Source organism: Aristolochia californica, unplaced genomic scaffold (assembly GCF_029961685.1).
Source record: "Aristolochia californica isolate CCGP_79_NKW_82.1479 unplaced genomic scaffold, dmAriCali1.0.hap1 SCAF_7, whole genome shotgun sequence".
Lineage (NCBI taxonomy): Eukaryota > Viridiplantae > Streptophyta > Magnoliopsida > Piperales > Aristolochiaceae > Aristolochia > Aristolochia californica.
The window spans coordinates 37,638,001-37,649,035 of NW_027182268.1; the positions used below are offsets into that span (position 1 = coordinate 37,638,001).

The 11,035-nt window shown below is 38.3% G+C and overlaps 1 protein-coding gene across 1 annotated transcript; it reads left to right on the forward strand.

Moving 5' to 3' along the window:
• Positions 1–5,296: 5,296 nt before the first annotated feature.
• On the forward strand, positions 5,297–9,150 carry LOC137936700 (transcription factor bHLH110). Its single transcript, XM_068781533.1, has 7 exons — positions 5,297–5,995; positions 6,590–7,253; positions 7,971–8,093; positions 8,208–8,273; positions 8,376–8,441; positions 8,574–8,633; positions 8,717–9,150. Exons 1-7 carry the CDS (start codon positions 5,871–5,873, stop codon positions 8,861–8,863), a joined length of 1,251 nt encoding a protein of 416 aa, XP_068637634.1. The 5' UTR covers positions 5,297–5,870; the 3' UTR covers positions 8,864–9,150.
• Positions 9,151–11,035: the final 1,885 nt, after the last annotated feature.

Genomic DNA, 11,035 nt, shown 5'->3' on the forward strand with positions numbered 1-11,035 from the left:
TCACTATGAGGGGATCCTCCGTACTACCTACCATTACTTCATACAACCTTCTGAACGAGAGGAACTATTTTTAACTGTTGTACGTTTCTGGGTCCATTGCACCAGCCAGCCAAGCTCTTCTTTTCATTCACCAGCCTTTGAAAAAGTGATTGATTGTAGCTCAGATGGCCGTCTTCTCCACGACAGCTCACATGTTCGTGTTTCCTCCATTCCCCGTTTCAGAATCCTTCAAACAAAACATTGATTAATCATCATCCATGCCCTTTCAATTAAGAAAAATGTGCTCCAAAGCATATATTCTCTTTCAGATCCTTTGTCTTCTTCTATAACACCTTTACAATGTAAACTATTAACCTCCTTTTTAGGTCTAGGCATCTGCGTACTTTTTTTTTTTTCCCTTCCGCGGCAGTATTTGATCTATTTGATGTGTGATTTTTATATGGAGAAAAATAAACGATCAAACGAATATCATTTAAACTAATGCTGCTTTACAGTATATATATATATATTAATCTAAGTCTGTAATCATCTCTGGCCTATACATGTACTCAAGAGTTGCAAACTTTAAAAATCCAGATATGAAGACAAAGGAGATCATCTTTTGTATGAAGAAACGGATGTTTCAGGTTAGAACCTTCTCATTCTTCCATTAATTGAGTTTAGAAACTCATCTTCCAAACTCAAAATTATAGGTTTTCAAATTAAACTAAAAAAATAAAAGCTACATGTTATTTTATTGCAATTGGATCAAAAGCAATACCGAAGGTTGCTCTGGCTTCTGAGAACCTGTGTTCCATCTTTTTTTTTGGCTTTTTGTTGCAGGAAAATAAACCTACTGCAGGTTGCTATTCAAACTTGGAAGTGCACCCACCTTGGCAAAAGTCCTGCTGCTGTCCAAATGACATGTAAAGGTCACCCATCAATTTCAATTACAGTTGATCAAATGGCTAGGGTTTTGTAAATCTGTAAGAGCTTTGGACCTTGGTCAATCTTTGTTGAAAGTTTGAGATCATTAAAAAGGTTTAGCTCTGAAGGGTCCTACAGTTTGCTACTTGTCCAATGAAAAGTATTTCATATAGTGTCACCTGTCATCAGGTTAATGTCTACTATGTTAATGGATTTAGGCATCACCTCCAAGACAAGGCAGGGTTCCTTGAGTGGGATTCCATGCTCGAAACTGGAAGATGAAATATATCAATACTGTTCCTCCTTTCAGTGCTTTGTCTTCGTCTAAATTCTTTTTTTACCCTCAAACACTTTAGACTTACTTTTTAAAGGAGCCCAGAGATGTGATATGTCTGATCTACTAAGATTTTCCAGTGCAATTTTTTTGCAGCTTACCAGTTTAGGATTGCTATTAGATTTTGCAGCTTTATCCCTTTTGAGTTGTTTCTTCTATCTAATTAAAGCTTCTTTCCTCCAATATTCATCACATACAGAAAGCTCTGAGTTCCTTTTCTACCTTTCAAGATCTTGGGGGCAGTGGGAGGGGGAGGAGTTGTTGATTTGTTCTTGAAAACAGATATTTTACTCAGTGATTTTAGATGTAAACCACAGAGAAATCTTTTGGAGTACAATTATTATCTGTCTGGGAATGATTTCTCAACCTTTCTTGTTATTGGAGAAACTTTTTACTAAGAAGAAGATTCCAAGAGTACAACCTTATGAAAGTTTAACTGTTGACTGTATTTTCCACTTGAGTTCCAAGGACAAATCTACGTACAAATTACTGAATGTTTCATCTCCTCTCTGTCCATTAATGTTTGCTTCTCTCATCTTTATTAAACACAATATTACACCAATCACCAAGAGACGCATATCCTAAAAGAAATCGAAGTTAAGAAAGATAAGAAATAATTGAGTAAAAAACAGGTTAATCAGGTTGCTGTCACTAATTGGATGAGCATTTGACCACTGGTTGACCAACTATATCTTTAGAAAAGGGAAGATGATGTATTCATGCTGATGTTGATGGAGGTAAAGCTCTTAATGATAGCCAATGCTTTTAGGGAGTCGTTTGATTTTTTTTTATTTTTTTTTCAGCTTTGTTTTATAAGGCTCAGGTATAAGGGATCCAACAAGGATACCATTTTGCAGACCATGAGAGTAGGCTACCACTTTGCCTAGGCCTTGTTTACTTTCTACAATCTGCTTCCTCCTTTGTTAATGCCAGAACATCTAATCTTTTCTCCTGATTTTCTTTCTGCACTAGATTCCAACTCACAAGTTGTGGCTGCCCTTGTGCCCTTGATTTTATGAGTAAACCTATTACTATGAGCTCCATGTTTGTCAGTTGTGTCTTGTTTCATTGTTAAGAGAAGTTGCTTAGGTTTTCGATTAAAATGTAGAGCATTGCCCCTTGACCCTATCTAAAGGGGAGAGAGTGCAAAGGTGTGAAGGATATCCCGCCATAACATAAGTCCGAAGACCAGGCTTCCATTACCAGAATCAGAGGCGGAAAAACCCGATAACCGTTGTAAATTTTCTGTATAAATTCAATGTAAACTCTCACCATCAATTCATGATAATTACAAAGATTATGATACAAGAGTAGACTAGCGGTCTAGCTTGGAAACCCAAAGCTTTTCTAATGATTGGAGAACACTTTGGTTGTAAAAAATGCATTTTCAAAGGCAAAAGAGATGCTATCAGTCACCCCTCCCCCAGCATAAGACATACCCCATCATATACAAGGATAATGGAGCTCATAAAAAATAACTCCATTATCTTGACTTACTTCATTCTTTCCTTTTTCTTTTTGTTTAATTAACTATCAGAGCCTTCATCAGTGATATTAGATGACCTTGAGATTTAACAATGATTGACTACCATAGTATCATGTATTAGCAGCAAAAACCTGTAGAATTATTGGTGTGTTTTGGTATTATGAAGGGCCACCAGGGCGAGTCCAGACAAAGGGCCAGCACTAAGAGGACCAAAATGAGGCAAAAGAGCCTAATTTAGAAAGAAGCACTAAACCAAAAGAAAGAGGGTTTGAGGCGAGAGTGACTGTAAGCAAGAAATACGAAAAGGGAGTAGGACCCAATGAAGGAGGGGGACTGAATAAAGCATGCTTTTTGAAAAACTGGATGTAGATGGGTCGGCATGCTCGATGAGTAAAGAAAGGAGGGGAAGAAAGCAAAGGCAAGCTTGCCCATACTCTAATTTCACATTCTCCCAATAACTTTTTTCCCTACTGACATCAACTTTTGTGGGACTCAGCTGATTATTATAGCTTTTCTTTTGAGCTGCGACAGCTTAACCTTGCTTATTCAATCTTAGTAGCTTTGAATGGATGATCACATTCACCAAAGCTTCCTTCCTAAAAAAATCCTCTCTCTCTCTCTCTCTCTCTCATGAACATAATGCATTGGATTCCTCATAATTGGTCACATTCAAGAATAACTTTTTTTTATATCACCAATTTCTTTAAGCCCAGTAATTTATAGGGTAAAGAGTAGGGATTCAAGTCAATTGTGAATCCCCTTTGCCAAGTGCATGTGCAAAATGTTTTTTAAGCGAATAGATACTAGAGAAAGGTGAACCTTTTGAGGGTCTTTTTTTTTTTTTTTTTTTGCAAATGAATGTTTAAAGATCAGAGTTAATGTTCAATTTTAAAAGCAGGGTTTTTCAATCCTATGAATTATTTTCTATTTGCTTTACCTTTGGGAAATTTTTATTTTTTTAGATCAAACTCCTGATTTTCTTCTCTCCAACTAAAAATGGAAGTAGGTTGGAAACTTTGATACGAAAAAACATAAGAGTGAAGTGTTGTTTCATATCGGAAAGTTGTTTGCTTGCCCTTAAAATGCTAGCACTCATGTTGGTTGACTGAAACCAGTTTAATAGCTATTGAAGACAAGGTAAACGAGGTAGCATTGAGTGCAAGAACGATCGTGTAAAATTTATCTTATATTGGTTTTGACAATCCTTTTGGACATTCATTGTGGAGGGTATTTAACCTTTTCTTATTAGGAACTGTGTCTTTAAATCCATTATAGTTTGACATCACTATCATTGCTGTTGTTGTTGTTGTTGATGTTGTTGTTGTTGTTTTTTAAATATAGAAAATAGTGCGTAGAATTTGATAGTGCACCTAGAAAGTCACTAACATTTTTTGCTTTCTCTATAAGTTTGCTGCCGTATATGGAATTCGGTCGCTTGTTTTTTCTCGTCATTCATAGAATAATAAGAGTTTTAGATTTAAAGTGAATGGTAGAGCTACAACATAGAAAATACATATGGTGTTTGTTCATATAAGGAAACTTCGTAGATATTCACTCTCTTGAAAAAATGGATAAAAGCGTGTTAATGGACAAGTGAGGAACAATTTACTTGTCTTAGACGAATTCCGTTTGTATGTTTTAAGTGCAAATGACACTTTGTAATTAACTTTCAGTTTTGGTATGTTTACTTAATTAGTCTTTCCATACTGAATATTAGATCACTTGCATGATATATGTTTGACAATATGACTAGAGAGAGAGAGAGAGAGAGAGAGTTAAGCCTAGTGCGTCTGTTTTTTATAATGAAGTTGCTGAATATTGTTTTGTGGTCCAATTTCTTATTTTGCTTTCTGTAGATTCAAATGGAGGTGTGCAGATAAGAAGGACGAGTGGAAGAGGGTGGAGGGGTCGAATATGACAAGAACATTACAAGTTCCAGGTTTAGGGTTTTCTTGTTTGCCACTCAGTGTTATGATTGTGAAAAGCTCCTTAAATCGTTCTTGTTGGAACTCACATTCTGAGGTCTCCAACTCAGATCTATTAAACAAAAACGACTATCTACAGAAGAGTTCAGAGAGAGTTATCTATCCATTTAGCTGAAGCATTGAGTCATGAATAAATGTAACTTGGTTTACAGAGCAAAGGCTTGGTTAACAACGCAGCCAACCCGTGTGTGAATGAACTAAACTCGTTCATATAAATGGGTTTTATTCATGCAACCAAAGGTTTCTTAACTCGCGTCTCAGCATGAGGCGGAATTAGGTCATCCTCTGATCATGTCTGTCTGACATGAATAAACAACTTTGATTTCGTTAGACCGAAGAAAATCTTAAGGGCATTCTTGCTCCCCACCTTATCACCTTATCAGTGAGAATTACAAATTCGTTTGGTCAATTCATAACAAGAACTCAAAAACCCTAAGCTTCTTTCTTTTGTTGATCTCCGAAATTACAATCATGCCATCGGCTAATTTGTACATTTTATGTACGAGTTCCAACCATTTCTATAAATCGAGAAGACTACTTGAACCCAGTTCCAGTACTTGTTCTTCAGGCGATTATAAAGTTTCCTTGGGTGAAATTCCACTGGAGAGAGAAGGTTACATCATTGCTGAGGGCAACCATTCGGTACCAAATATATGTGATACCTTATAATGGTGTTCGAAGCTTGACCATGTGCAGACAGAGAGAGGAACAGTGCATGTGTCATGGCTGTTATCATTTCTTTTCTCAAGTCATCCTTGGGATCGAAGGCTGGGAAGATAATCATGGCGTAGGGGAAGTATAATCATCTCCCTGTAATTGCAGAGTGCAAAAGCTTCACCTGAAAAAGAAAAAGAGAAAAGAGAAGATCGAGAGAGACACAGAGGTGTGTGATCGCCTGCTTTTGCTTACGGAGCTGCAGAAAGTTTGTCTGTAAAGAAAAGGCTGAAACAGGAGAGAGAGCGCGCCCTTATGCCTGGCTCCTCTTCTCTTTCTATCTTTTCATCCATACTTTAAAGCTCAGCTTGCGCTTGAAAGAGTAAAGAGGAAAGGGGGTAGAGGAAAAGATGTATAGGCATCATCTCAAAAGCTTCTTTTGATTAGCGAGATTCCAAAGGCTAGTTTAAAACCCATCTTGGGATTTTAAAGCCTTTAAAAATCTATGGAGTCTGCAAATCTAAGTCATCAGCATCAGCACCAAGAACAGTTTAGTGGGTCTTCGTCTATAGCTCTTCCTTCTTTACATGGAGCTGACAACAGTCATCTATGGAACCAAAACCTCATACAGTAAGTTTCATCTTTCTCTCCAGAATTTCTGTAAACGTCAACCACTTAATACCTGTGTTTGTCATCGTTTTCTTGGTGACGGCAAATCCACAGGTTTTGTATTTCTAGGGATTCGACAGCCATCATCGTTTATTCCTTGAATCTGGAAATTTTTTGTCTGCTTTATTTTTCTTTGTTTCCGCGACCTTTCAGAGGATTTTACAGGAATTAACAGTGACTTATGAGAGCCCTGTAACCGTCTCATAGCAGCTGGAAATTTTTTCTTCTTATTTCAACCCGAACACTCGTGAGCTAGGATTTAAGAACGGACGTGGGGAATCAGTCCCAGGTGCTGGGAATGTGATAGTTGGATCCTATGGTTGTTTATAAAAACCAAGAAGATTTTCTTCCTGTACAGTAGATGGAGGAAAACAATCTATTCTTTGCAGTTGCTTTCGCATTATGAGCACTAGAAAATCAAATGGTTTTCTTCCTGCTAGTACTACTGAGTTTTGATTCTTTCAGATTATTCTTTTCATTTCTACTGGACCTATTTAATCCCAGTGTTTTGGTATTTCAACCGTATTCAAATGCTGTAATTGATTGTTCATGCAGGAATGGCAGTAACTACAGCTCAAACGTCAATGGGCTTTTCTTGACATCAAGAGATTTAAGGCAGAGCCACGACAGTGTCGCTCCTCCTTCTGTTAACATTTCCATGTTTCAGGACCTGGGTTCTTACTGGGCAAGCAGCGCAGACAGCTGCAACAACCACTCAACCCATGAACTCCACCTTTCGAAAGTCAAGGCAGAATTACCAGAATCCTTTCCCAAATACAGCAATTCATCCAACCTTGAAGAGATCCCTTTGCCTTCCACAAGTTACATCAAACATGAGCAACAGTACCTTCAAGACCTAAACGAGAAGTTCCTCCTAAGAAGCTTCTCTTCCAGTGGTTTTCAGACTTCGACAGAACTCATGTATCCCAGTTCGAAAAGTTACACCAGTCTGGGCACAGTGACCCCATCAACAAGAGGAAGCTTCAGCAGGATTCATCCAAGTGCAACTATCTCGGGTCCGAACCCATCTTCTTCACCATTCTTGGGTTCGCTTGGCTTGAATATGCAAGCTATGGATCTTTTAGCTTCTGCTAAGCTTGGTGGAAGTTTTATTCAGCCTTCAATCAGCAATTTAGCATTGCTAAGAGAAACTGTGCCGTCTGGATTTGAAAATATACGAGAACTGAATCAGGAATCTTCCAACTGCAGCTCCCAGAAGGTGTGTTTTCTCTCTAATTCTTAATGTAAAGGCATTAGTCTCAAATTCACCATGATATTGATTATAACATTACGATGTTCCCTTTCTTATACTTTGCTATGAAGATCTTCTGACACCCTAAAAAATCAAGTCACAGAAATTTTTCACAACAAAAACATCGAAAAAAGATGGAAGTAAATGAGAACAGTTTTTGCTAGAGATACTATAAAACTTCTTATAATCTCACCTTATACTTTCAAGTGGATGCTCCCTATAAAACATTTTCAAGTAAACACTTCAGCAACATTATTCGAGTGCTGAAGCACGCAGTTGGATATAAAGTTGATTTATGTGCTCCTAGAAGCTTCAACTTCATTTCTGAATCTACTGTGATTTTTTCATTTTGCCTTGTAAAGAAAATAGAAATCATAAACGAATAAACCTGAATTTCTGTTTACTTTCTGCAAAATATATCCAAAAGTTAAACAGTTTTTCTTCTCCTGTGGATGCTCCCTTTTTCTGAGGAAAGGTTTCTTTCTTTCTTTTCCAATATAAAGTTGGTTCGTAGTCTTTCTTTCTTTCTTTCTTTTCTCTCAGTAAAGCCAGGGGATTTGCAAGGAGTATCTTGTTTCATTTTTGCTCTCGCACGACAATATCTTTATTCTCTACTGTTTGATCAACTCGGAATGGCATCTTTCTTTTGGTTAGCTGAAGTTCCTCGTTCCCATCTTTTCATAGATATCTTTCGTCCATGGAGCGGCAGACGCTAAGAGACCCAACGGCTTTTCTGACTCGAAAGTTTCTCAGAGTGCATCCAAAAAGCCTCGGTTCGAATCACGGTCTTCCTTCCCACCCTTCAAGGTGCTCAGAGTTTTTCTGAAAAAGATTAATCCACTGTTTCACTGGACCTGTCACTTAAACAATTATAACTTCAGTCTTTGATGATCTCCTTATGTATATGTGCTGTTGATTCAGGTTAGAAAGGAGAAGCTGGGAGATAGAATTGCTGCTCTTCAGCAGTTGGTAGCCCCCTTTGGCAAGGTAAAAGATAAACGGTACAGTATCAGAGATTGTTTCTGACGACTTATTTCCTTTTGCTAGTAATATAATAACGTTGATCCACATGGCGTGTGGAATTTACAGACTGACACTGCTTCGGTACTGATGGAGGCCATTGGATATATTAAATTCCTTCAAGAGCAAGTAGAGGTAATATTTTCTTCTTCCAATCGAATCACTAAAACTAAGCAGTTACCAAGACAGCAGACGCAACCATTGCTCGATATGGGCTTCTCTGTATCTCGTACAGAAATCTGATCCCGGTCTGGCTTATCTCTGCAGACTCTCAGCGTGCCTTACATGAAGTCTTCCGGGAAAACAAAACGTGGGTCACTCCAAGGGGTATGAACATTCATCATGATAGTTTCAGAAACAGAAAAAGAAAAGAAAAAAAAAGTTAACTGTTTATCTTTCTGGGCATACAGGGTGCAAGCAATGAGAACGGAGAAGAGGAGCCGAAGAGGGATTTGAGAAGCAGAGGGCTGTGCCTGGTTCCCTTGTCCTGCACTTCCTACGTAACCAACGACACCGGAAGCGTCTGGTCCCCTCCCAACTTCAATGGAGGCAATTAATTAATTTTGATAATGCTTCCTAGTAACAGCTATAGCTGAGAAAGAGGAAGAAGAAGAAGAAGAAGGTAACTGTCGTTCAAGTCTCAGCTACGTTTCATTGGGCTTAGGGAAGGAAGAAAGAAAATCCAGATTCAGTGGAACAAATTTGGTCATCATTAGAGTAGTCTCCAAGATCGACCAAGTTTGATCCACTAAACATCTGCCCCATATTTGTTAATTGGATGACCACAATACTGTTATCATTATGCTGATTTCGTCAATAGTTGAATGTTTCATCTTTTTCTTTCCTTCGTTAATGAGCTTCTGTATTTCTCCTAATTTGCGATCACCTATGAACCTGAAGAACGGACCTTGTGAACCGAGTAGTAGAAACCTCAGAACAAAGCGTAAAGGGAAAAGAAAATAAAATGCTGCAGATGTTCCTGTCCTTCACTTTCTGAAAGGAGCAGGGAGTCCAGTTTCACGTTTGTTCAGAATGTGATCTTCAGGCCGAGTGATGACCCGTTGTTCTAGTGCTGGTATTTTTAATTGCCGTCGTACTAAAACTAACTACGAGTACAGCAAGGTTGTGTACATTAAATAGAGCATGAGGATTATAAGAGGGAAAAACGAAGGGAAGAGAAAGGAAACAAAAGGAACTGAAGACCTGCCGAGACTCCAAACCCCGAACTGCTGACGGAAGCCACCGATTCACCGCTGCTTCACCATCCACGCACATGAAATGGTAAATAGGTGGGATTACCACGCCAGGCCTGAATGATAATGCCTCTCAACCCCAGTCCTAGGGCCTGAAACCAATCAACCATCTCGAAATCACAGTACCACGCAAGGCCTCAATCGACCCCCCTCCGAACATATGGGAAGGGCAATGGGTTGCACCCCGTAGAATCCGTTGAAGTTACGGTATTAAAGGCAAGAAAAAAAATTATAAATTTTTTACTAAACATTGAAGGGTGTCCTCCGGCTGTCTCCTCTGCCTTTCTTGCCAAGAGAGGGAAGACAGGTGACATTGAAGGGCGTCTTCCGTATCACCTGAGATGTCTGGAGTTTTAAGGAAATCGTTACCTCTCGAGACTCTGAAACACCACCACCTTTCTACTTTTTACTAATAAATTGTCGAAAGAAAAAAAGTATTTCAGATTTTGCTAGCACAATAAAGCCTGAGATGGATGTGTTTGTAAGAATCTGCCTATCTTTCAGATTATATGTTGGGATTCCAAACAGATACCCGGTTACACTAGGGGTCCCAAATCCCAAATGTAACCTGAAACATGGGTCGGATCCTCAAAGACGGACTGGTCGAAAGGTTTTGAGAGTTTGCTCACATGGCAACACCCTTACAGGAAACAAGAGAAACCCTCGAAACTCTGGAGAAAAAATTAGGAGATAAGAGTAGATAGGAAAGAGAAATAGGAGTTAAGAGTTGATAAGAGATTATTATGAGAAACATATCAAGAAAACAGGAGAATTTGCTGTTAGATCCGTAATAGTAAATTCTAATCCAGAATTTACAACATGCTATAATATTAGGATTAAAAACATACCTATATTCATTCCGTAAATTTCGCCTTCTGATGCGGAATTTCTATGATGAACGATAAAAAACGGATATGATTTCCTCAACTAAATCGCCTTATTCCTCAATGGGACTTTCGTCTCTCTTCCGGATGGGGAGAAGGGAAATTGTGTGTGATTTAGTATATTGGGGACCATAACCATGTTGTGTCTCTTTATATAGAGTTCTTATAATTCCCTATGGACTCAATTGGCCCATATCCATGGCCCATTCCTTAATGGGCTTAACAAAATTAGATTACTTAATTTCAGCCCATTCCATTAATAATAGAAAATATAATTGTATAATAAATATGTTACCCAAATTAGAATAGGAAATGTGAATTTCCTAACATTTGCTTCTTTCTTTCTGCTTTGGTTTCTACTTTGATAATGAAGTTCACTCCATGTAACTTTCGGTTTATGTTTCCATTCGGTTTCTTCAATGACGTCGTTTTGGCTTCAGTATCTTATTTCGATTCTTGTTATTTTAGTAAGTGTTCGATCTTTGTACTATGCTGAAATGTTCGGTATAGACAGAACCCGACCTTCCTTGTTTGCCTGTAATAGATATGTACTTCTGTTCTTCTTTGTTTATTTCGCTTTGTCAATCTCTGT